This window comes from Columba livia, chromosome 5 (assembly GCF_036013475.1).
Source record: "Columba livia isolate bColLiv1 breed racing homer chromosome 5, bColLiv1.pat.W.v2, whole genome shotgun sequence".
In the NCBI taxonomy this organism is placed as follows: Eukaryota; Metazoa; Chordata; class Aves; order Columbiformes; family Columbidae; genus Columba; species Columba livia.
The window spans coordinates 64,428,345-64,455,432 of NC_088606.1; the positions used below are offsets into that span (position 1 = coordinate 64,428,345).

At 41.3% G+C, this 27,088-nt stretch overlaps 1 protein-coding gene and 1 long non-coding RNA gene across 10 annotated transcripts in view; one reads left to right on the plus strand and one right to left on the minus strand.

Moving 5' to 3' along the window:
* LOC110355012 (uncharacterized) overlaps positions 1 to 27,088 on the plus strand; it is a 202,669-nt gene that overhangs the window by 164,196 nt on the left and 11,385 nt on the right. For 4 of the 6 annotated variants that reach the window (XR_010473145.1, XR_010473141.1, XR_010473143.1 and 1 more), the window contains one exon: positions 1 to 27,088. This exon is cut by the window's right edge. This is a non-coding gene — a long non-coding RNA (uncharacterized LOC110355012). The other 2 variants (XR_010473142.1, XR_010473146.1) reach the window with 1 other exon arrangement.
* NELL1 (neural EGFL like 1) overlaps positions 21,776 to 27,088 on the minus strand; it is a 275,157-nt gene continuing 269,844 nt past the window's right edge. For all 4 annotated transcript variants that reach the window (XM_065065504.1, XM_065065502.1, XM_065065501.1 and 1 more), the window contains 3 exons: positions 26,880 to 27,056; positions 24,946 to 25,170; positions 21,776 to 23,728 (listed from right to left, as the gene is read on the minus strand). In XM_065065504.1, coding sequence (XP_064921576.1) covers positions 23,678 to 23,728; positions 24,946 to 25,170; positions 26,880 to 27,056 — 453 coding nt within the window. In that variant the 3' untranslated portion in view covers positions 21,776 to 23,677. The remainder of the gene's footprint in view (positions 23,729 to 24,945; positions 25,171 to 26,879; positions 27,057 to 27,088) is intronic.

The window sequence follows — 27,088 nt, forward strand, 5'->3', positions numbered from 1 at the left end:
AAACAAGCTGCTGGAAAGGGTTCTGAAACTGCAGGATCTCAGGCATTTTCCCCCAGCACAAACTACATGTGCACACATGGAGTTCATCTGGCTTGGAGCATCGGCGTGAAGGTGGCATAACCACATGGATTTTGCAGCGATATCCCGTGGTGACAGGCACGTTGCTGGGAGCTGGATGCGACTCCTGATCTCCTGCTGATCAGGTAAGTGTTCGGTTCCAGTTCTATTGCTTTTTCCTTCCACAAGTACATGGTTGTCTTGGATGTTTTACTATCAAGTTCTAGCAAAAAAAAGATAAAACAAACCCAAACTATATGAATAAGATGCCAGAGAAAAGCAGAACATTCATAATTTAAGGATAAATAATAATGTTGCTGGAAGGTAAAAGCACTATGGAAGTTATTAACTACAGTGGTAATTTCTATTTAAAATGGTAATGAAAAGCAGTCTGCTCTGTAACCAGACTGCTAAATATAGGCCCAGGGTAAATTTTCAATCAAAGCAACACCACTGGTATGAGCTAGCTTGCCCAGAGTTTACCCAAGAACCTGGTATTTTGCTTTCCTGCATATTGCATTCTGAAGAAGTGTCTGGCAGACTCATAGAGTTGATGGGCACCACCTGCTGGTCTGTTCTGACCACTGGTTTTGTTGGAGTCACACCGTGCCCCCCTTTTCTGCTGAGGTACAGCTCAGGTCACGTACCCTCTCTTGACTGTGCTTAGGGCTTTCTGAGGGAAAAAGATGCCGCAGTTGTGCCCAGTTACATCCTTGGCTCTCTCTGCTTTAAGTCACTCAGCAAGTTCCTCCAGTTCTCTTACATTACATAGTTCTTTGTGCCCTTCATTCAGTTTTCTTTTTCGCCAGTTCATGTTATCATCCTCCTTTTGCCTTCTGTTCCCATCCATTATTTGGTTGACTACTTAAAATGCACAGATATTGGTATCGTGCCCAGGGAAAATGGAACAAAACCAACCCTGCTCAGACATGAACAGGGAACCAGTGGCCTGTAGAGAAGCCTGAGAGGAAATGATTTACATAAAACAGGCAGATTAATGAAAATAGAAAACTGATCTCACTGGGAGAAGGACAGTGAGGACCCCTTAACAGTTGTAGAGATCTCAGCTGATGCTAAATTAAAAGACATAATTAGTATTTCTCCTCACACATCTATGTCATCTTCAGAAACGCAAGACACTAAACCCTTGATTAATTTATAAAAACGAGAGTCTCTGCTGAGTGTTATACAATGACATAGAGCAGACTTAGTGCTGGGGAGAGCGTCAAACACATTTATTTTATTCCATTGTTATTTATTTCGCTCTCCCTCCAGCTTCTTCCCTTCCATTCATCCACCATTTTAATGCTCTGTTGTATTTTCAACTTCATTGCGAGGTGAAAAACGAGCGTGAGGTCAGAAAAAACAGAGAAGAACTAGTACTAATAATTTTAGGAAGGATGATTTTTCCCCACCATCTAACTCCTTAACCATGCTCTCTTTAACAAACAGCTCTCTAGACTTCATCACCTACTGTGCAAATACTCATACAGGTGTCATAGATGTTCTTATTCTAAACAGGGGAAATCACAGCAGGTATTTGCAATCTATGTTATAATACAGGCCCTGAAAAATTCAACTTAAAATGCACTTGCCTCAGTGTAGGAATCTCTGCAAAGCCAACAGAAAAATCAAGAGTTCTACGGACTATTGAGAATTTCCTCCAAATACAAACTTCGCCATATGCAACCAAGCTCATACAAAACTGTAATAGCAGCTGCCAGTACAGCTCAGAGACACACATTTGGTTGCTAGACCTTCTCTGTAGCACAGAATTCAAAAGACATTTTTTCAACCACAAAAAGAAAACCCAAGCCTGCTGTGTTGAGGTCTCCTTGTCTTTAGCCAGAATTTAGCAGATATGGTGGAGATGACTCGATTCCAGTGAAACTGTCAGTGTAGGGATGCAGAGCAAACACAAGTTGCCTTTTACTGCCTCAAGGCACTAACGGCTGCAGCAAGGAAAAAAAGGTCTGTTTGGAAGGATAAAATTGTTCGATCAGTTCAGAAACATTTTTCAGGAGCCTAAAACTCAGAAGCCAGGGAGCAAAAATTATTATCATTATTTTTTTTTAATCAACCAAAAATGTGCTTAACCTGGCTTTGGTTTTTAAAGAAATGAGTAAGTTGTCAATATTGAGTCAGCTCAGTACTGCAACCGAGACAGTGGGTACGATTCTTCCCCCTTCAATTAGCCACAGCATGTTCATTAGTGTCAGCTGAGACAGCTGGGCCTACAAACTCTAAATCCCACGAGGAACCGCTGCTTAAGTTAGTTTAGTGCTGAACTAATTAATTGTAGGCAGTAAATAACCCATGAAGTAATGCAATGATTTAGATCACATTTACCACCACAGCAATCCTAACACCCATGGTCATGTTGGTCAGATCAGAGTGGAGGTGGTTCTGGGTTTGGTATCTACTGGTGTCCACAGTCATTGGCATAACTTGACTATTTGGATGACAATGTTCTGCTTGCCCACCCACATCCCTTCAGCTGAAACCCTATAGCACAAAGGCAAAGTCTGACATCCCAATTAGAACCCAGCAGCTCACATAAAAGGGATCTTAGTGCTCATCCGACAAATAAATCCCACCTTCTGCTGGCCCCCTACTTCCTTCACAGCTTTCTCCTTTCCACACTGTTCTCCAGCTTCAATCCCTGAAATCCAAGCTCCTCCATCTCCCCCTTCCACTTTGGGCCAGCACATTTCCCACAGTGGGAATACAACCATGTATTGAGCTCCACCTGGAGCACACTGGCTCTGCACCGCCCTAGATGGGAAGAAAACAGCCCCCCAAGGGAGGGAGCCGTGCTGGTGCTGTGCTAATGAAGCACTGTGGCTGATTTCACCGTAATGCTTAAATAAAAGCAGAAAAGGCACATAACCCTGAGCCTGAGGGAACAGAGCTGCTCCATAGAACTAAAGGGAGGAGATGAATAGGTGAGACAGTCTCTCATTACCAGACATGACTTCACCTATCGGCCTTCCTCTTGCCTCACAGCAATGACACTGGCCTTTTTCACAGCAATTCATGCATTTCAAAGGGCCAGCAGCACAAAAGGAATCTAAAAATAGGTTAAAGCCTGAAACCAAAGAGCAGCTGTTTCATTAGCAACAACAGAAGCAGAAGAGGAAAGAATTGCAGGAGAGAGCTCCCTAAGTGTGCCAAATGACTTGTAGCTTATGCTGTCTAACAGAAATTCCAGTATCTAGACACATTTGAGATGTGCACTGATACAGGTGGGACCTGACATGTGTGTGCTGTTTTTTTTACACCAAGGAAGATTGCTGGGAATCGGGGTCTCGGGACATGGACATCCTGTGTGATCAGACATCCCACAGGATCATCTTGCACTGGTAGAAGAAGCTCCAAATGACAGCAAGAGGTCATCAGTTGGGGAAAGATCCCAGCAGAAGAAAAACAGAGCCTGCTGGGAGCTGTGTCAGTGCTGTGCTCTGACACAACAGCTGGACCAACACTTGCAACTCACGTTTATAAAGTACCAGTTGTACGAGGTAGATTCTCTGCATCCCACCCATCCTTGGACATCTGCACTTCTCCTGTAGAGAAGAAATCCTTTCCATGCAGATCAGTGTTCACCATTTATCCAAAGACTCTGCAATTCATCAAAATGCTGATCACAACCTTGAAAGCACCCGTACAGGCCACGTTCTTCAGCTATCAACTTGGAATGATGATCTGAAAGTGGAACATAAATGGTGAGCAGAACAAAGTGAGGTTCAGCGTGCTCAGTCCAGCCAGGATTCTCCGTGTTAGCTGGGAAGAAAGCACATGGAATCCCATCCTATGTGTGAGTACACAGATATTCCAATTCAGAGCAGGTATTGGAATCAGTAAGACTGAGTCAACTCTATGGTATGAGAAAGGATGAAACAAGTTAAAGCTAAATCTTTCAGATTACGAAGCAAGGACAGAAGCTGGAGAACACATGGACACTGCATTGTTCTTAGACTAGGACCAACAATACTCTTGACAGTACAAAATAACCAGAGCCATCTCAAGCATTTGGCTGCCAAAGTCACACCTGAAGAGATGCTGCTATCTGGGAAAAGCAAAGCACAAGACAGCTTTCTGCACTGCTTCTCTCTCACTGTTTGCCTCGGCTTTAGCCTTGGAAGATACCTGGTGCTTTCAAGACTTTGGCACACAGGGTTAGAACTGATCCAATTAAGTCAATTAAGAGGTCCACATCTGAGCTACTTGGATTAGACTCTCTTTAAAGCTAATGGACATCGTACAATTCATCATGCACTAGAATAGACAGCTAGAATAGCACAGGTGAGTCATGCCTAAAAATAGCTAATCACCTCCATTAACTAATCAGGGAAGCCTAGAGTGCCCAGTTCAGCTGCAGATGTATATACATTGCCAGGTTTCTGAGGTGGTGAGAAGTGAATCCCACCCCAGGTTCCTGTCAGTCACTCAGCAGCAGGAACAACCCCTTTTCCAACACTGCCTGAAGATCAGCTGGGGAAAATACTTGTTTTGTGCTTTGCTGCCTTTCTCTGGCTGCCTCCCCCCACAGATACTTGAGTGCAAAGCCCAAGAATGTGCCAGTCAAGGCTGAGAGCACACACAGCTCCTTCCTTTTTTAAGGTATGAGATACACACCACTCCTGCAGATCAGAGGTACTGAAAACTGAGGCTTTCAGCCTTGGCTCTGCATCCACACCACCTCAGAAGAGCAAAGCACCACATGTCAGATGAATGGGATAAATCCCTGGCTGGCCAACAGCGCACAGTGCTGCCTGTTGTTCCTGCCAGCCCCCTCCTGCTGCTAACGAAGGATCAGCCCTGCAGTCGGCTCCTGGGGCTGAGGCTTTAATGCAATCTGGTGAAGAGGAGAAGTAGTGAAAGAGATGGTTGCCTTGTGATTATCTTCAAGGTAGGTGGGGAAGAAGAGAGAAGGTCCTGGTGTGTCAGGCCAGGAGGGTTTAACGATAAAACACTCTGGCAGTGGCCTGCAGGGATCATTATTTGCAGGAAAGTCACCTTTGGGGCTGGGAATCATATAGTGCTCTAGGAAAGAAAAGCTCTTATAACTGAGAAGAAAAGGCTTTCCCTCACAGGGCCTGACAATATCAGCAGGAAGACTTGCATGTGTTTGAAAGCTTCATTTATCCATGTTGTTAGCATCACCTCCAGAGAGGCTGCAGCGGGGGATGGAATTCTGCTGCCAAGAAAGGATGGGAAAATGGTTTGGGCAGCACAGCCCAACCCAGAAACCATATGTGACTTTTGTGCCAATTCCAAAAATAACAGCGTTTTTTTCATCAAATCTTCTTCCCACATCCCCCTACTATCACGATATGTTTCTCACGATCAGTGCTGCTCCATGACCACACTGGTACCCAAGATCTGTTTTCTCCATGGCAGGCCACGACTTTCCAGATCAGGACACACTTAGTGCTACTGGGAAAGCCCTTTGTTCACCCTCTGGGTTGCCCAACCCAAATACTTTTCTTCAGGCGTGAGATGCATGATATTCTTGCTGTGCTAAGATTTTTTATCTTGAGTTACTATGAGCAGTTAGCGTTCCTTCTCAGCACTGCTAGACAACTGGTTGTCAGGGAACATATACAGCAACCTTCCAGTACCTACAAGAAAGCTGCAGAGGGACTTTTTACAAGAGCATATGGTGATAGGAGAAGGAGTGATGGCTTTAGACTGAAAGAGGGTAGATTTAGATTAGATGTAAGGAAGAAATGGTTCACTGTGAGGGTGGTGAGACCTGGAACAGGCTGCCCAGAGAAGTTCTTGACGTCCCATCCCTGGGAGTGTTCAAGGTCAGGTTGGACGGGGCTTTGAGCAACCTGATCAGATTGTAGATGTTCCTGCCCATGGCAGTGGGGTGGAAACTAGATGATCTCTAAGGTCCTTTCCAACCCAAACCATTCTATGATATACATCTATGGATTGTTTCCCTGCTCGCAGTCTCTGGACCGTTCCTCTCACCTGAGATAACCCTCTGCAGAGCATCTCCCAGCACAGTACTGAACTCAGCACCAGAAAACCTGACGCTGGCCAGCTGTCCTCTGCTAGTGTGCAGGAACAAAGGAACAACACTCCCTGTTTATGCCCCAAGGGAATTGTGGGCACCAACACAGATATTTCCACTTCTAAGAGTACCCATTTGTACATATTCTTAATATAGTAGCATTTAGTCAAAGCTAGTTTGGAGTTATCAATAACTTACTGTTGCAAAAATGGATGCCTTTTGGGTGACTATGCCAATGAGAGCTGTGCAGATTCTTGGTAATTAGCCCTGCAAATACCATCATTAAACTTTAAACTAATATAAAGAAAATGTGCAACTGAGCATGCTAATAATAGCACCAGCCAGTTTCTTATACTGAATGTCTCCATAAAGATATTCTTTATAACACCTTTGGCACAACTGGGACCTTGCATAATTAAATTTGATTTCACTTTCTTACAAGTCTAAGCAGAACTGGAGATTTCTTAATTAGTTACAATTATTCTTTTCAGAAATGTGTTCTATTTAGTATAATCTTGTATTCATCTAGCCAAACACCATATGTATTTATTATTATTATCTCCTACTGATAGCTTTTTAGCTGAGACATTTTGACCGAGATAAATAACTACATGCCTCCCAACCACAACTTTTTGTGTGGCATCTGCTTTGGGTGGTAAAATAATTTACTAAGTGAAAAATAGCAGTTTATGGAGATAAGATAATTTGCCATTCTACCATTTTAAGTAGAGATAAAAATGCAGGCTGATTATCATCTAAATCTAACATTTCCACACCCTACCTCACCAAAAGCTGCTAATAAAGTGGCCTCGAGAGAACTTCCATTCTCATTAATGAAACTTCCTCACCTAATTACTTTTCCCTTCTCCTACAAGACAGTGGAGAAGTGGGCTACGGTTCTCTCTCCCTGGCATGTTGGGGGGAGATGCAAAGGTTGCCAGGCTAGTACCACCCACCCCCAAGAAGCCCATCCCAGTATCAGTAAAAGACGTTTACTGGTCCGTGTGGGTGCGATGCTCGGCGAGATGCCCCAACCGCAACCCACACCTGTGTTCTACCTGTGTTCTACCTGTGTTCCTGGAGCTGTGCGGTGCCAATTACAAGAGCAACAAGGCAAAAACTACTTCTGTTTTGTGCACAATTGTGCCCCGAGCTGAAAAAGCCCAGATGCGATCTCTCACAGAGTTCATTCAAGCAAGAGGCAGAGGCTGAATTACCAGCTAAAATGGAAATAAACTAAAAGTGGTAAATTTGAGAACAAAACACCGGAACTTATTTACTTCTCAAGAAATTAATGAGCCTCAAGAGCTCATAGGTTGCCAAGCAAATTAAATAAACATCTTTCCCTTTTAAAATCTGGGGAATTGCAGCAAGTAGAATTGACTTTATGCTTGTCTTCCCTCTGCTTCACTACAGGTACCAATCTGGTGAAATATAGAAGGGAAATGGCTGGACAAATCTATAAACAACATTAAACAAAGGAGCTAGAGCAGGTCAGGGAGTAGTACATAACTTTACGTATTATGTAAGTTATTTTGCCATAGCAATGCTTACCCTTTCTTTAGTGCTTTCTATTCGCAGATGTAGGACACAGTTTGCCTTTGGAGGTGATTCTATCACACATGAGGCTTTGAAAAGATCCACCAGCAAGTTAAAAGTAATTGAATTTAGAAAAGCACTTGTACTTACCAAATATACTGCAGGGTCTCCATGCTTTCTAGGTCAGTGCTGTATCTGACTTAGTCTGGAGTTTTCTCAACACCAACCACTCAGAAATCCTAAGAATAACACCAACATCATGTTACTTAAATAAATAATTATATCATTTTATTTACTTGCAGATTTTTATGAGTACAGGTTGTTTATTCTCCATGCTTTCCATGTTTTTTTCGGGGCAGAAGCATTAGAAATTTATTTGGGGGTTAGGGGTAAAAGAAGCTAAAGTTTTAGGTTACCAAGTTTCAGCTGGGACATCAAGAAGCGTACCAAGCCCGTCCCCCATTTCTTTAGGTTAATGAAACAATTGCAGCCAGTAACGATTATTTGAAAACTACCAATTAAATTGGTTTTGGTAGGTTTAGTCTCAGTCTCTTTCATCAAGAAATATACTTGACAAAATTGGTTTCAACAATTCACAAAGTTTAAAAGTTGAAATATAGTGTCTACCATGATACTTGTAGATGCACACACTTGAAAGGCAACCCCCCGACCATACAAAAATTATTTTGGTCCCCAAAGTTACTGGTTTACGGAATATAGTAGAATCCAGTCCGCAAATTTTAATATGCCAATGTCAAATAGAACAGATTAAACAAGGGGTTTCATGTTCGGCATATAAAGCTCTCTATTCTAGGTCACTGACAGTAACCCTTCATCATAAAGCAGTAATGAGCTTGATAGTTTCATTAAAATATTACTTCTTGTTGTGTATATTAAGGATGATTTCTTATCCTGTTCTCTTTATCTGTTTGTATTTGGCGCAGCTATTTCATTATTGATGTCAAGATGCAATTCAAAATTTAATGATTAATTTTCATGTAAATCTTTCTTGTTTAAATAATTGATGGGAAAGATGAGCACAAGCATTTGGAGTCAGCAATTGTTATTCCTTCTGCCTTTTCTGATCTTTGCAGCAGTCCTCTCCATCAAGCCCCCTAGAGAACACACCCTTGGGGGGAAATGGCTTGAATTACCCAGCCTTGTATCATTCCAGATGGGGAATTACCTTAATACAAATCTCTGCTCTGTCCTCCAAAATCTATACGTTCATCCTGCCTCCCGTATGGCTGAGTACCTGAATTTGCATAAAGTCCTCAACCTTCTGCATCATGAGGAGCCTGGAAAGCCACAGACAGCTGATCCTGCAGCTGGCCTCTTTGGCCAAATGTCTGTCTAAAATTGCTCACATTTAGTAAACGAGGCAAAAGGCCGAGCAGCAAAATGCTATTGCCCCACAGCCTCATCTGTGCTTGACAGTCAGGATGGAGTCGTGTTCCGCTCCTTTGCAAAGATCTTCCTCTGCTGGGTTCATGGATGTTGTTTCTGGAGACCCCAAACTGCTACCATAGCACTGAAAACTCCATCCAAACTCTTCCAACCCTGCTTTTCATTATTCAGTAAATCATCTTTACATATGTGGCCCAGGCCCGTCAATAAATCTCTGATGGCCCCTTAAGCCCCAAGGGAGAAACTATCGGGATCTACCAGGGCATCTCCTGGGCGAGAAACAGAGTCTCTGCCACGGTTTTAATACAGCTTGCATTATATGATTTTTCACAGCAATTAATATATTTAATAAAGTCATAGAGTGACCTCCTTTCATTCTCTTCAAGTTCAAAATTTCATTAAAATCTGAAAAAATACTCTGGACTAGAAAACAGACTATTCTATGCAAGATAAGTTAGCGGCTCCCTCCTACTCTGCCCTGCTAACATTTCAATATATAAGTATTTTCTTTTCAAGTTAAATAGAATTGTAAGCTGTAACAGGGAATAAATGCTATAAAGATAGAAATCTCTACTGCCATTTACGTGATGAGTTAAAAAAAAGTAACCATCTTTTCATGCTCGGGGGTATTTTTCCCTCAGAAGTCACTTTTTAATCTGATTTAAATCCAATTAAGCCTGAACATCTAAAATGAAGAGCAAGTTTTTGAATTTATGTATAACTGATTTAACTAATCACCGTCTTACTGCAGAGCTACTAAGCAAACAAACTATGAAAAATAAATGTGAAATTAGATCCAAATCGTAGACAGCCTTGATTTTGTTTCTAAAATAAATAAATAATCATTCTGCACAGGGCACGGGCCTCTGTTTGCTACCAGCAAGTCAAAGCTGCAGTTACATTGGAAAACTAGTGGTGAAAAATGATTTTATAGTTGAAAAAAAGTAAATGCATATTTTTACCTTCACATTTAGGACAGAAGGCGCTCGTGCTCCTCGATAAACCCTTCTCCAGGCAGCCCGAGGACGCTGCAGCCACTGGGGAAACCCCGCTGCCCCAGCAGCTCTCCCCTCCTTTTGGCTGGTGATACACGTAGCACTTGGCTTCTTCAGTTTCATAGAATCATAGAACCATTTATGTTGGAAGAGAACCTTAAGGTCATCGAGTCCAACCATAATCTATCTCTGGCACTAAACCATGTCACTAAGAACATTCATCTACACATCTTTTAAACCCCTCCAGGGATGGTGACTCCGCCACTGCCCTGAGCAGCCTGTTCCAATGCCTGACAACTCTTTCTGGGAAGAAATGTTTCCTGATGCCCAACCTGAACCTTCCCTAGTGCAACCTGAGGCCATTTCCTCTCATCCTATCACTTGAGAGGAGAGACCAGCACCCTCCATGCTCCAACCTCCTTTCAGGCAGTTGTAGACAGCGAAAAGATCTCCCCTTGTACATCATCATCAACCAAGAGTTCTGGGACCTTGCTGGCCAGTTGCTCCCAGCCTGGGAGGTGTCCAATCAGTCCCATCATCCCTCGTACCCTCCTTCTTCCCCTCGATGGAGCAGACGGGCATCGAGGCTGGATACACACCTCTGACACGATGGGCATCCACATGCCCCATGGCTCCCTGACCCATACGAAATATCATCCAACGCCTGAGCAACACTTCTTGCCCCCAAGCCATCTCCTGAGCAGGCTGCAAGTGCTGCAGAGGGGGTTTGTTAGGGAGGAGGGTTTGAAGGATGGGTCAGAAGCTCAACCCTTTCATGTCTGTATCTAGGAGCTTCTGTTCTTCCTCATTTGCCAGCATGGAGACTGAACACTAACCGCATCGGGCCATTTCCAGGTAACTGGGCCAGGTATCCCACACTTTACTCTGACTTCCTCATACATCAAGCAACTTTGGTAATCCAGGGATATTTCAGAAACATGTCTGAGACCCGGAAATCTCAGTTCCTGCCACGTCTTATCTGTAAGTTGAATAAAGAATGTGTTACTGTCATCACAACTCCAGCATCTTACAGAATACCATAATAGTGTAACTACAGGATAATAGAACTGTTAAAGCTCCCTGTCACCAAATATCTTCCATTAAAGTTGCTGTCTGCTTCACATGTGGAAACCACTATCTCATCGGTGGGATGACATAGAAATGCTGCCAGACACCGTGCAGCTCAACCCCTGATAAAGCAGCTTTCTCCGTGTGGGTCACAAGCTCCATAGCTGCAGGCAGAGCTCCTCCCAAACTGGCTATTACAAATTAACCTGTGCATCCCGCTTTCTTGAAGTAATCTTGCTGATATTTTTCCTTCCCCTCTCACACATGCTCCTATACATTGGAACTGGGAGATTGCATCTGGAAAAGCACTGTGCAGAAGCAGCTCAATCCTGAAATACCTGTTGGCCACCTATCAAAGTTCACATCCAGCTGCAAATTCTGCTTGCAACCAGCTCAGAAACCCTGCAGGTCTTCAACCTGGGCAATAAGAGTAAAGATGGCAAGCCCAAAATCACAGCTCTTAACTCATTGCCTCATTCCTTTCAATGAAATGAAGTTTTTTCTCCTCCTTGTTTGAACTACATAAGAGATTACAAAGCTTTCAGAGAGCAGAAAGTGGGAAAGCTCACATACGTGCTTTGGAGTTACATCTTAGGCGTGCATACGGGGAAAGAAACATACTCGGATTATTTCTTAAACCCTGGCACAATTCTGTGCGTCCAGCTTGGTGCTGTGGCAACAGGCAGCAGCAGTCAGCTTGTGCTGTGATTTGCCACTGATTTTTCTCACGGTTTAATGAAAAGATTACTCAGCTAGAGTTCGTCTTAATTTTTTTATGACACTTGTTTTGATTATCCAAAATCTACCACAGGTTAAAAAAAGCCTTCCAGGATTTTTAAGCTGCTTGAAGATTCTCCCATTCAGTCCATAACATATAAATGTTGCAATTTCTCATCTTGTTTGCAATCCCTACCTAATAACCCTTGGCACTGAAGGGGATTAAGCAACAGGATGATTTTTACAAATCATATCACACTTGCCAAGCATTAACCAAATGCCATTAAAGGGCTCAGCATCTGAGTTGAATTTGCAGGTATTTCTCTTCCTCCGTAAACAGTATTGAGGAGCCCACAGGCAAGAGCAGAAATGCAAGAGGCTGATAAGCAAACAAACCCCAGGTTTGCTCCCAGTGTTTGTCAGAGCTGGGTTTTAGTCCTGGACCTCCGCAGCACAGGAATCAGCCAGCCATATGAAATTGGATTCCTAAATTGCCGTGGTGCACTGTAAACTCCAGTATTGCTACTTTACCTGGTATCTTTAGGTGTGTTATACTCCAGTTAGCCCAGGTGTCAGGAGGGAACACATTTCTGTCCTTCTTTCCTTTAAGGTTGATATACTGGGAGATTCTTTTTTTCTGGGTAATTTCTTTCCCTAAATATTGACAGCAGGAAAACTGAAAGAAAAACAAACCATCAAGAGATGTGAACCATTTCCTCTCCGTTCTGGAAAAAGGTGAGGTAGTTAAAAGGTAATAAAAAGGGATGGATTTGTGAGAGAGCAAAATTAGCTATGATATATTTTAAAGCACTTTTGATATATTTATGAAAAGTCAAGATGTGCTTCAAAAAGAAATCCCAGTGCACTTTCAAAAAATTGCATGGTTTAAAAAAGATGCACTTACGAAATGAATCAACCTTTTTTAAAAAGAAATGTATATTTGGATTTATCATTTTGGTACCAGTAGTAGGGGACGTTTTGCTGCAGCAATCCAATTAGCACAACCAGATCTTCTATAAACTTGAGCACTCCAGCTTTAGAACAATAGGGAGAGACAGGTTTATGCACAAAGCGTTTTTACAGTATTTATTATAGAACGGTTTTCCCTCACCTGCCTGTACTGCAGTCACTGTAGGAAATGCAGAAAAGGAAAACAGGATGGCCATTGCTGATGGCGATGCTCCTTACTGATGAGGTGGCATTCATTATTGTCCCCTGCATAATTGGATTTAGGTATGTAACTATTTCAAATATCACATAAACTGTCAATTAAGTTCAATTTCCCACTTACAGGCCCATAAACAGAATAAAGAAAGCCATTGCGGGGCAGAGGAGGAGCAGGGGAGTGAGGCAGGGAAGGAGGAAAGCACAAGTTAAGAATTGCTTGAGCCTGCATTTGATTAAGAAAAATAAGGTACGGCAATTCATAGACACACAAACACGCTCCTATTATTCAAGGCTCAGCAAATCTCCCAGAGGACAGTTTAACAGCCACTATCTAACTTGTCCAGATGAAGCCCTTTTCCCTAATCCCCAGTCCTCCTGAGCTTTAATCCACCACTATTTAAATTTGTCATAAAATCTTTTATTTGCCTTGCCATGTTATTACCCAATCAGTAAGTATATTATGTCCTAATAACTTGTACGTGTTCACTTTGCTATGCGAGTCGAGGATAGGTTACTGTGCCTCCTGAGCCAGCTGTAAATAACAACACCGTATTTAAAAACCAGAGAAGAATTCGTGCAACAGGATCAAAAGACCCCGGTCCTCATCCTAGATCAGTATCAGGAAAAGACAGATCCTTTCTTCTTTGGCAAAACGATTTTCTTTTTCTCTTCCCCCCACTGTTTACTCAGGGCCGCGTTAACCCTTTCACTGCCCGCACCAGGCGGAAGGAGCCGTTTACCTCTCAGACGTGCGCGGGGATAACACCGTGCAACAAGTCGACTCGCAGGCTGGGTCAGAATCCAGCAAGTTGGAGACACTGACCTGCAAAAGAGGCAACGATCAGAAACTGAATTAAATTGATAGTGAAAAATCTATTAGCGTTCCCGAATCTGCTGCGGTTTGGGTGCACAACTCAAGGCAGGTGTGCATCACTGACTTGTGAAAAGTCTGTTTTCTTAGGAGAACAACAGTTTGAGTGAAAACAACCTTGTCAAGAGATAATGGTCTCCCCCCAGCCTGAACCAAGCAGCTATTAAAAGCCACCGGAATATAACAGGCAAATATTTACTGCATGTTTATTTAAATGTGCTACAGAGTCATCTTGAATTATAACGTCACTCCTGCTTCTAGCTGCATTTTTAACCTTCTGGAATTTTCTTCAAGTCAAGAGAATAAATCAGGCAGGGAAACAATACTGACCCTAATACTTCACTGTATGCTCAGTGGCTGCTAAAAATCCTGTCACCTCTTTGAGTTCTGCTAAAAGAGAACATGTTCAGTATTTTACTAAACTAACTGTATGTATTGAAAGTAACGGGTAAAACAACAAGACTCTGACTGCGTCTGGTATTAGGAGAACTGTCAACTTCTGGTTTGATGGTTTTTGACAGAGACAGAAGTTATAAATATCAGCAAGTGTTCTGCAGCCCTTCACTAATGTTCCCCCAGTGCAGTTTGTTTACTGCTTCAAGATATTAGACAGCCATATATTTTATTTTCCTTGCTAGTAGCCAATTTGCAAGAAAGCCAGTAATATAAAAATAGCTGTTTACTCTGTAACAAGAAGTACAGTACATTATCACTCAACTCTGATGTTGGTAGAGGATAGCAAATCAATAATCAGTTCTTATTCAGTAACTTTGTAAACCATCTGCTTCTATCATTGCAAAGCATGTTCTGCTGCAGCAAAGCCTTTACGGCCATACTAACAAACAATTTCCTTTATAAAAAGTCTAAGACAATGTTGTATCAAAATCTTTCTAATTGCCTTACCATTAAGTAAGGTTATCCAGAAATTCTGCATAAAGAGATAAACTGTAACTCCCCGTGAAAGCTCATTCTCATCAGAAAATATTTTATTTACCTTTCAAACTCAGAGTTTGTGATCAGATGATGTATTACATTATTATTAGATCCTATATGGCAATTTTATTATTACCATTTATCATCTGATCGCAGTGGGCCCAAGACGTGCACCGACCTCGCTCCAAAGAGTCCCCTCTCTGCACAGCTCTGTCCGGAGGTGACTGCTCGGCTCACCCACCTGCCTCAATTTAGGCACCCAGGACTCCTTGTAGAAGCCCCAAAGGTACCTTCTGCTCTTCACTAACCATCTAGGGAGCTCAGCACTCATTTCAAGGTACTGTTCTGTTAAGTATCTAACATCTGAACACCTTGAGAATAACTATACAGTCACTGCAAAGCCTCAGGCATCCCACAGAATATTTAATGTTCTGCCAGGGATGAATGTGGGATGGGAAGGGCAGATCTGCAAGCAGAACTTAATTTGGAGCTTCCAGCCTCCAGTAATCACTTTTAAGCTGCCAGTCGAGTCATTGGTTTCCTCAGCGAGTTGACTGCTCGTTAGAAAGCAATGAACAGTGTAGAGACTCGGGATCCCAGTCCTGCTCTGTTTTACTTACAGCCCTTTGCCTCACCAATAAATCTTGCCTTTCCATCCCCAACCAGGCAGAGCCAGCCCCACTGTCACCACACGCATCCTCAGCAACTAAACCTCAGACTCCATAAATTTTACAAAGCCGCCAGAGTTTCTGCCCCCTTATCTTCTGTAAATAATTCTGCACACACATACATATGAGAATACGGCATCTCCAGGACCGAAACTCCTGCTCTTGAACCTTCTCCCAGGGGCCAGGGTCAGCAGCCGCTTGCCACAACCCAGCCAGAAGGTGGTGTCAGGATTTATTCCCAAATAAAACCACAGCACAGAAGGCTGGAACAGTTTTAAACCTCGGGTGCCCACATTCTAAAGACAAGGGAAAAAATATCTAATAATTTTTTAGTGTATTGAGTCCTTTGGACTACTTTTCTTGGTCTCCTTGGCTTAGGAGTCTTTCCTATAAATCACTTCCACATTTAGTGTCACCAGCTTCATGAATACATTTGTCTTTGCTAAAAGCATCATTGCCTGTGTTTATATTACCTGGCTCTTCAAGCCATGTGTTTCTCTTGTTTCTTGTTTAAACTGCCCAATGACACCGTATTTCCAACATTAAGTAATATTAGTTTGAATTGCTTGATTTGAGCTCCACTTTTCTCTCACGCAGAAAGCCAAAGGAATGTTTGTAACCTAAAATATTCAGTGATGTCCCATTACACATTTGATAACAGCTTTCCAGTTTGTGAACTGTTACCTCCTCTTTGCGTCTGGTGCTAGCCGAGCTTAATAAACCAGTTCTTTTTGCTATAGGCAGTACTCTCATATCATAAAAAATGCAGAAATCTCATTCTGGAGTTACTGCTCACTTTGACATAATGCTTTATTTTCCTTTTGGTTCTCTCCTTTCCATTTGCAAGCTTTGAGGTAATGATTTTTCTTGCCTCAATTACTGAACATCACCCCATACAGAGAGAAAATTCCATTAACCGGGATCTTTTTTACTACACTACTCTGAAATTCTTTTGTCCACTTCTAAACCATCTTCATTTAAGCTCCCAAACCTCTTCTTATTTTTAAGCTATCACAAATCATTTAGCTAATCTAAATTAAGATGCAATAAGCACACAACCCAGTCACACATCATGACTTTTTAAATTTAATGTTTTGCTGATCAATTTATTTCACTTTGCTTACACTTGCTGAAAGATACTTTTTAGATAGGATGTATTTTCTGAGTTGAAAATGCTCCAGCACACACTTTTCTGATGTGCCACGGAGCAGTTAGACCACACCATGACTTACCACCATGCTGCTACATGACTAGTTTTTCTCCATTAAAGCCAGTACTACGAATTTGGCAGTGCTACTATACTATGACATTCCCATTATGAACTAAAATTGCTAAACGTATACACTTTTGTATTTGTCTGCTCGGTGACAAAGCTTTAATGTGTTTGTCTTTAGGCTCTTTTTCTTGTTGTCTGGGGCTTTAGGGGAGGGTTTTCCCTAGCAGGTTTTTGGGTTTTTGTTTAGTTTTTGCTTACACTTGGACACAAGAGTTGGTCATAAATTCAAAGTGCAAACACTGGAAGGAAAGTAGGTCAGCACAAGCACCATGTTTCACTCCTTTCCAAACACAGACCCATCTCCAGCATCAGCTGCCTCCCAAAAGCTCTCAAACTCCCATAAAGGGAATTCGATATCTCTAGCCCATTATTTTCAAGGAAAGCTCAGATGCACATTCAATCTTGGCAACACTGAGCTTGGCCTGGACCACAAACATCAATCAGAAATTTTAGTTACTTGGGCATCTGCCTTTCCAGTGGCCTCTGTGGCCCAGGACAGGCTGGAGTCTTACCAACAGCAATAATACAAGTTCAGCAGTGAAACCCCCCAGATCACTGAAAAATGTACATTTTTCAAAACACTAAAGCTTATATCTTAATTTCAGCACAGCTGGTGTGTGATTTTTTGAACATGTGGGACCGACATTTCTCATTCCTACCCTTGTAGTGGATCAACTCACCTGAAATAGATGGCATACATTTATTTTCACTTGAAATAGTGTTACTTAATCTAAACAAGCTTGCTCCGTAAATACTATCTCAAACATTGACAGGTGACACAGAATGAGATGGCTACTCAGACGTGAAAGGGTCATCAGGGATAATTTCTTTTTCCCCTGTTTTAGAGGATATATATGTGCACACCATAATCTCATATAGCTGTCAATAATGCTTTAATTTGGGAAGAGAAATAGCTTTGAACTCCTACTGAGCAATACTTAGAGAATGAAAACCTTCATCTCAATGCCTCTGAATTTTGCAGGCATACCAAATTGTGGCAGACACAATTTACACCATCCTGCTTGTCCCTAAATACGTTCTGGTGATGTCTGAAGTTCTGTTAGGGGTTGATGTGAGACTGCTATAACATCAATAACAGGCTCATTTATCCCCCTTCTGCAGGTCTGTCAACATGGCTTCAGGTACAGACATATTCTTGGTTTACAAAATGCATTTTCAGAGACTGTTGGGGCAGTTCTGAGAACTCCAGGCAGAAAGGACACAGAACACACCGTGCTCAGGGACAGCCTGGAGTAATTCAGATAACAGACATAGAGATCCCTTGTTCCCTGAGAGAGAAAATATTTATGCAAGAGGTCATTAAAAAATTTGAGGTGCTCTACCTGCAAGATAGGTAACTGATTTGGTCTGCCTTCCTGCAATATTGATATTTCAGACTGAGCTCCAGACCACACTTATAGCTATGACTAGAACTTTAAAAAGTGACATCTGAATGAAAAGAAATCAGTTATGGTTCCAAATTTCCTTTTTTCTATAGGCATGAAAACAAATATTTATTTTGCTTACTTTTCATGTTACCTGCTCAGTCCCTGTTCTGACTGTAGGACTGTAGTGACGGGAGGGCCTCAGGCAGCAAAAGAATTGAGAAAACTGAAGAATAAACTGTAAAGAAGAGAACAGTCACATCATTAATTAGCCCAGTGAGGTAAGGATTGCGTTGTCATGTTCCCACCTTTCCACCCAGTCCCAGATCCTCTATCCAGGCCTGGGAAGCTCATCCTTCACCATCCCACACCCTAAGAAAAACAGATCACTCCTGACATTTCCAAGGCACCAGCAGACTCTCTGGTCCCAGCACATCACGCCAGCAGCATCCGCCTCCTCCCACCACCGCACTTGCAGGCAGTGGTAGCTCATGCACAAGAGAAAGTGCAAAGCAGCAGCTAAATAGCATTTTGTCTCAGCACTTTAAACTCTTTCCAAAGATTTGCTAGTAGAAAAAAAACAAAGAAAAATATGACAACCACACAAAAGATATTTGCTTCTGACTTTGAGAAAGTGCTGGTGGTGTTTCTGTGGTAGTTTCTAACTACTGGTTTTGCATGAAAACGCGTTCATTGGGATGACTTTGTACAGTAGTTACCTAGTTCTCAAAGCTGCCTTCTACCCTGGAAATCACAGAATAAATATGTGGCTACTAAGTGAACTAATCAGCTTATGATTTAATACAAATGTGAGTGAATGGCAAAAACTGTGGTCAGGCTGAAAAAATCACCTCTACAGATGCAAATGTACTTTTAAAACACATATTCCCTTTTCCTTAACCTTCATCTTAACAAGTAAGAGTTTACCCTTAAAGTTAGTGCTTACCTGAAGATACTTCACTGATTCTCTAATTCTAATTTCATAGACATTAAGTAAAGAAATGCTTGTTTTGAGTCTAGAGTCACAACAGTAGCCAAGCCTGCACGTTCGAGCACCTGGATGAGAATTTTGCATAATATTCAGGTAGGAAAACAAATCTGCATGTGTAATACTGAAGTGAAAGGGAATCTGTCAAACTAGTATATAGAAGCACTGGATTAAATCAAATACATTTGCAATTCTTGTGACAGAAAAAGTAGATTTAGAGTTAGAGCACAGGAACATACAAGAAAGAAGCTTGAATTGCTCCAGATCCTGTTGCAGCTACTTGATTCTCAAAGAGAATATGATGTCTTGCTTCCAAACACCGCTCAACGCCCATCAAACCACTTAAATAAAACAATCTCATGTACAAATGAAGGAAGAAAAATAATTCAAGTGTGAGGCACTGCTGAAGGAAAAGATTTGGCTCCCAGTCAGGAATCCGCTCATCAGAATTCAGCGCATCCCTCTCACTGTGTAGCTGAAGTAACAGTAAAGGATTGAAATGACACATACATGGTTTTGGGGGCCCGTGGTTTTTATTTTGACTGGCTGTGATTTTTGACATCATGTGAATCTCCCGGTGATAGTTTCATTAAAAAAACCACTGAATTTGACCCTTTATCAGCTCATTAATATATACCCTTCTCAGGTATACCTAAACGTGTGTGCTTGGGACTGTCCGCTGGCGGCAAGAAATAATCCCGTTAGCGCCTACAAGTAATACTTGCAGATCACAAGCAATACTAGCACTTCACCAACCCCTCTCTGAGGTGAATGACAAGCTGAAACACAATTATTGCTGATTTCTGCCACTAAGAGAGAACCGAATATGATGCATTCAGACACCCCAGGCTGGAATTTAATTTTTAAATTATACCACTATGAGTCTACCTTACACCAGTTTAAATTTCAACAAGCGCTGAAGATCTGCCTTAAGAGGAATAGTAGCTTGTTGGCAGGTACATATATCTGATGGCAGAATATGTTCCTCAAACAATTATGTCTTATCAAAACACTCACTTAAAATTTTACATCGAAATGTATCATGGGGCCCTTTTAAAACCCTCTCATTAATGATGATTATGTAAGTACCATTAGATGTGAGACATTCCCATATTGCTCGTAGGAGTTATGATTTAATTCTATTACAAGCTACTCCGCCATTTGTATAATCACTCCTGACACTTTACCTTTTGTTTGGTAAAACATTATTGCCTGTCGTAGAGGGGAAAAAAAAGCCAACACCCAAAACAAAACCAAACTATTGTCATTGCAATCTGATTGAAAAGACGTTATTAATTAAATGATGTACACAGTTATACCTGCAAACTCACTGGCAGCTCTTGGGAGAAGGATATATTACTGGAAGACAGTTGTTATTTAGGTCTCTGAGGCAACACAGACACACTAATAAACCTTCCACACACATTCCTGTGCATCAGGCAGATATTATTCAGCATTTGTGGGGAATAGTTTGGATTTTCTTTGACCTGTAATAGCGATTAGCGTGGCTGAGCGTGGTCTGTGACTCCAGGAGCCACCACAAAGGAACACGTGCACTTGCTTTGTCTCAGTAGGTGAGACGGCAAATACACAGGGAGCAGAACCAAGAAGTTGCTTCCCTCACAAGACACACCACACTGTTCTGGTTTAGTAGCTAGGCTGAGCTTTTTGCCAAAAGGAGACGGCAAAGACATTTTATCAAAGCTGGAATTTTCATTTTCCTTTTCTCATGTTCCACGCAGGGAAAATATTCCTTTACAGAATAAATAAGTAGAAACAGCTGCAAAATTCTAACTGCCTACAGCGAGAGTTTTGACCAAATCTCTTAAGTAGCAGAAAGTTTCCTTTCATAGAAGTTACACTGCTAATCCTCCTACATTAACACTATTATCTTCTAAGCAGAGAGAAGGTCTACTGCACAAAAAAGAGAAAAATCTTCAGAAATTATTATAATAAACTTGGTTATTTTTTTTCAGCATTTTCAACTGTAGTTTTATAGGAAATAAGGAATTTCAGCAAGAAAGAGGTTTTGAAAGTTCTTACCTTGGTCACAGAGGAACACGGTGAATTAAATTTTCCTTCTCTTTGAGCTGTGGCTGCGGCTTCCAAGTGCTTTGAAGGTAAATGTGACATGACCAGAGATCAAATTGCTTCGTAAGGAAAAGTTCATCACAGTCAGGGTAACTGCTTAAAATGCAACATAAATAAACAGGTCTGTGTCAATATTTTGACTTTGAATAAACAATTCAAGCTGTATCACTCTGGAGATAATGACACATAATGCGGTATAAAATGCTCTGAAAGGGTTTTACTGAATTAATTTGCATTTGAGTTCTGGAAAAAAATGGGTCTGTGCAGTGGAAAAATGTGAACTTGTGTGTTCCTGTTGAATATGATCCTGACAAGGTCTGGGGCTTCCAAAAAGCATCCTGGGAAAGGTAAATCAGAAAATAATGATTTTTCAGACCCTGGCCAGCATTTAACCCATTCACAGAGCTTCAGGAATCGGTGCGTATGACAGACTGGTATATACGATTTTTGTCCAAGTATAAATGAGGTGTTTCTTACAATTCTGACGCTCCACCTCTTTCTTTTTTTAGCAACATCAGGAGTTCAAGTCTGGAAAGGACAGTGATTAGTGTTTTCGAACTCTGCTAATAAAACTAAGGGAAAGCAATCTGTACATAGGAGTTTATTTAGATGCCCACAAGTTTTAAATCATTCCCCTTTATATCTCAGCCCACTGCATATCTCATCCAACTGAATTACCATTGGGTTTTACAATGATATACAAAATGAGCTGACATTATGATTTACAAACATCCTTTGAGTATCATATAAAACACAACTGCTTCCCTTATTATACAATCATTAGGGCAATGCAAATATAGTCAATACATTAGTAGCTGAAAATGATGGGGCATTTTAAGAAAATAAATTTAGCTTTACCACACAAACGTGTTTGATAAAACAAATCCTGTTTAAAAAATGGGAATAAAGTTATCTGAATGATTGCAAGTAATTTCTATATTGTTTTGCCACTGTCCCTTTATAAGAAACATAATAGTACTTCATTTCAAAGACGACTAATTTGTTCACTGTATAGTCACACTTCATTCTTATTAATCAGTTTCACATTTTCTGCATGAAACTATGAAAAACTCACAAATGTAGACTCTCCGAACTGCAGCCACTATACTTATTTATTGCTGCAGTCTTTTCATATGCGTGTTCAATTAAATTAACAAAAAGCAAAAAAACTACACGAATGAGCAGAACAAAACACAACAGCACGTTAAAAGTTGACATTTCAGCTGCAGATGCCATCCTTGTAGAATTATATTCTTGTTCTAATGCCACAAACCTTCTAGCCTCATGAAAAAATAGACATTAGCTGAAGAGAATCTAAACTCTAACCTCAATTTAGAGCTAAGAGTTTTGATTTGTATTTATGTCTAAACGTAGGTACTAAACAACACTGTGTGCACAGGAAATTTAAAACTGAAGATGTTTTTAATGTCGTGAAATACGAAAAGAGAAAAATCTGTTTCTGAGTTGTTAATTGGGTAATACAAGTTACCAACTGTTAGGGTCTCGTGTCCCGCGTGTCGCTGGTGCTTCTGCAGTAACTGAGACTGGCAGACATCGCTATTATACTGGAAATACAAAAACAAAGCAAAACATTCTGAACTCATCCATGATGTAACAATTGAAAGCAAATTCTAACCCAGACAATTTAAATTATGAGGGCCTCTCGCTGTTTTATTACTGCCCAATCCAGAGGGATTATAAACCCTTTTCCAACACTTGCATTTTCTCTTGCAAAACAGAATGCTGACAATGACCGGTGATTCTTTCCTGACTATGTGTTGAATTGGCAGCGGAATGTGTTTTTAGTTCCATTTCTCACTATAGGAATCTTGCTGCTGCTCCACATGTTTGGAGAAGAAAGTGCTTTTTTTGCCATTTCACTATATTCATGGCATTTATTTGTATAAATTTTTAAGACAGACTTATTTTGATTACTTCCAGTCTGTCCAATCAAATATACCTTTGAATGCTTTAGAATGTTGGACAGCTGTGAAATATAAGTACTATGTAATTTGACTGTACATACATACATATTTTCATAAATACATCTGACAGGGACCTTGGAACTAAGTATGTGATATCATGGGACAAAACCACAACAGGCTGTCTTATTTGTAAAATCTAGATTCAAAGTAAGAAGAGCTGAATTCTATCATGTTGTCAATACACAAATTAAAACAAAAATACAGCATTAGTTTACCCATGAAATAAGTTAAACATGTTTGCAAATGTCTCGACAGGAAAAGTGTGTCATTTACAACACTGGAAACTTTTAACAACCATTGACTTCTATGCGCTGTACTGTAAGTCACCCGGACACGGCTAGCAAGGATGAGCATAGTGAAAGGTCCCAAAGGCAACTCCCAAACATCTTCCTCATGCGGAGACTTTGGTAATTGTCTGTTGTATAAAACGCCAACGCACAACAACTTCATTTCAGGTGTTCGCTTCCTCAGTTTTGCTCCCTCGGCACAGTCCAGTCTGACTACGTCAGTTGTTGGTGAGACACTCTAGATCCACCGAGCAGCAGACGTTCCCGTTCTGCACAGACAGACAAGCGGGTGTCAATCGCCTCCGCACAACAGGGCACAAAGAGCAAAGGGCTCGGTGGCACGAAGGAATAGATACATCTCTGACACATCTACCGCATACAAAAACCTGCTTAAGCCAAGGTGTGGCTTTTTGAGGAGGCTCTTTGCCAAATAACACCAAGCCAACCTGAACTAGAAACCTGGATGGGAAAGACTCAGTGCTCCCCACACTAAAATACACAGCAACAACGGCAACAGAGATTATTTTATCTTTTCTCCCATGCAAGAAAGTTAATGGAGTGACTTTTTGATGTGATCCATGGAGGGAAACTTTCTGTTTGTCTGAAATAGGCAGATAGTTCAGATTCTTAACTCATGGCAGATACGTATGAGGAGTGGGAAACATATGGCTTTGGAGTTTAATCCACTGTTAAATATCTGTCTGCTGCAACCAGTCATTTACAAAACTATCTTGTGTATTTAAAACTACAGCAACCACCAAAACCCTAAATGAGATATTTTGTTTTTTCCTTTTTTTTTTTTATTAAATCCAACACAAAGAACAGTAAAAACTCTGAAGAACAGCAGAAAAGCTACCTTCAATAATTTAAAGCCCTGGAGCAACAGCTTGGTTTCCCACAGTGATCAGAAGAACATTTTATGAAATCCAACACAACATCATAATTCTGATATTAGCGCAGTGGGGACATCACTGCACAGAGCAGACAGGCTGCACTTCTGCATTAAAGCCATCGCATCAAACACGTCTCGAGGAGACCAGGGAACAGAAACCATGAGGTTCCCTTCCCACTTGTGTTGTGGGAGTGCCTTCATCTCTGAGCTGCAATGAGCTTCTACTTGTGTACTCGATGGTGAAACTTTTATTAGTGTTTTTGCCTCTGCTTACTAGCTCTATAAAACACAGCACATTAGGCAATTATTAAAATATTAGCCTAAATTCATACTGAGAATGCCTGAAGGGCTCTCCGGCAGAATGTCTGAAAGTTGCACTAGAATATTACATGTTTGTGCTCAACATCTTCAACAAGCACAGGATGGTTTTATTTCCACCCTGTGAAACACAAAAGCTGTGGGTTTTCTGTAGGCTTCTGCCCTTGGGTCTCATTTGGTTCCCCAAAATCTGAATGTGAGTTTCCGAGGGTGGAAAGTGACCCTGATTTTATGCAGCAACACACATTTCCACTGCCACCCCCTTGCCCAGCGTACCTTGCATTTGCAGGTTGTACAAGGAGATCCCACCATTGTCCATACAGCGCCGCTGAGTCTTGTGATTCCATAACCATCTAGGCAGGTTTTCCTGATGTCGTAGGTGATGTTGTCAGCCAGACAGGGGTCAGTGACGCAGTGGGGACAACACTCCCCGTCTGAGATGGCTGTGTACTCGCAGTTCAGATTCGGGCACAGAAGAGGCCAACAATCCACCTCTCCTTCCTGTTAAAATTGAAGCAAAGCTCATTCAATTTGTTGCCACTCATTAACTACCACGAAACTTCATATCCTGTTGAACAGAAAAGTTTTATCTTGCCAAAAACAAAACAAACACGATGGATCGACTATCAGTTTGGTTGATCATAAAAATGCACGTTTGAATACTGAGATGAAGTTTCCTAAACGTAGCAAACTATCATTTGCTTGTTTCTTGACTAAATAACAACACGGTCATCATCATAGCAGGGGAACTTGAGTTCTGTGGGGTTTTTAAAGGCAGCATTAAATCCCGGGTTCCAATATTCACCATAAACTTATTTTTGCAGTCATTGCCTTGCAGACTCATGTACTCTTTCTACGCATGGTCACATAAACATCTCTGCGGGATCACAGCAACTGTTTAAATAGAGAATTAACACAGCATATAGATGTAGGTTGGTATGTTCGAGCAGCACTGGACATTGATCTAACAAGCAACAGCCAAAATTGATTTTACTGTCAACTCCTAAAGGAATTGTTAGAGCCACACCAGTTATGTTCCACTGAGTCATTTTAGTTTGTTATTTAGCTTTGTGAAAAAAAAAAGCAGTTTAGTAGACAGAAACATGGAGAATAGAAGATCATCGGGTCACTTCTGTGTGTGTCTAAACTCAAGCTGCGAAGGGCTCCAGTAACTTGTATTACGCTACTCTGTGAGCACTTTGGGTGCTGGTAGCATCGCCCACTGCACAGAACCTCACGTGCACAACTGATTGACGGCATCACCGGTTTTTAGCACTGTATGTTAACCCAATCATAAAATTAGGCAAAGAACTGCTAGCCGCAAGCTCAGCATCCCTTGTAAAACATGTCACATCTAACACTTGCCACTGCTGCTGGCTGCAAATGTTTCTTGCTGTTCTTTCGCAAACACTAAAAAAACAATCTTAGGAGAACACAAAATACAATACTTACTTCTGTACGTTATGGATAATTATCTCTTCACAGTAACTTAGCTTTGAATGTAATTTGTTTCCTGATGCTCAGACACCTCTTGATTAATATCATATATAAAGATGACATTACACAGACAGCTATAAATGGAAAACTGATAATTTTAATGAAGTTCATTGCTGCACTAATTAGTGTATCTGTGCAAAACTTAAAGCTTTAGGGAAATAATCCACAGTGCCTAATGAGAAAATAAATGTTCTTTATTTTGCATGTTTGTCTAGTAATTTCATTTTCTTTACCCTTCTTTTTTTGGTTATTTTTTGCTAATTCACCACGTGGCACTGACACCCCATTTTTCCAGCATTTGCTGAATGAAAAAATATTAATTTTATTGTCCTTTTGGGTAAAATAGACACATTAAAAGCTGAAACTCCTCCAACCAAATCTATCGGAAGGTAAAAAAAATTTGTTAAGTTGCTTAAAGATCAGACGACCTTATAAAAGTTCTCAAAAGTAGACTAGTGCTAAAGTTAATATAGTGTCAAAGCTTCTACACTTTTGTCAAGCTTTTCATTTTGCTCATTAGACCCACTTATTCAGCAGCAAGAGGAAAACTGATGGTGTGGCTTTCAGTTCCCTGGTGCTCTGCAAGTGCTTTATCATCATTCCCAGTCTGAAAAGCAGGCGAAGAGAGAGCCAAGAGTCTGCTTCCAGGTATACTTTGCTAAAAATCATAATCCTTATTATTTTCTCTCCCTTCCGAAACGCCTTCCCCGTACCAGGCAGCGGCACTGCTGGCAGCTGTAGGTCCAGTTGTCCCCGCTGCGGTAGAGCTTGTGCCCAGTCTGGTCGAGGCACTGGCTGGTGACACGGGTGTCGCACTCGGGGCAGCAGAAGAGGTCGGCGCTGGGGTTCTCGCAGTCGCAGGCTGTCCTCCGGCAGAAAATCCTCCCGTCCTGCGAGGACACATTGCCCTGATGTCAACCAC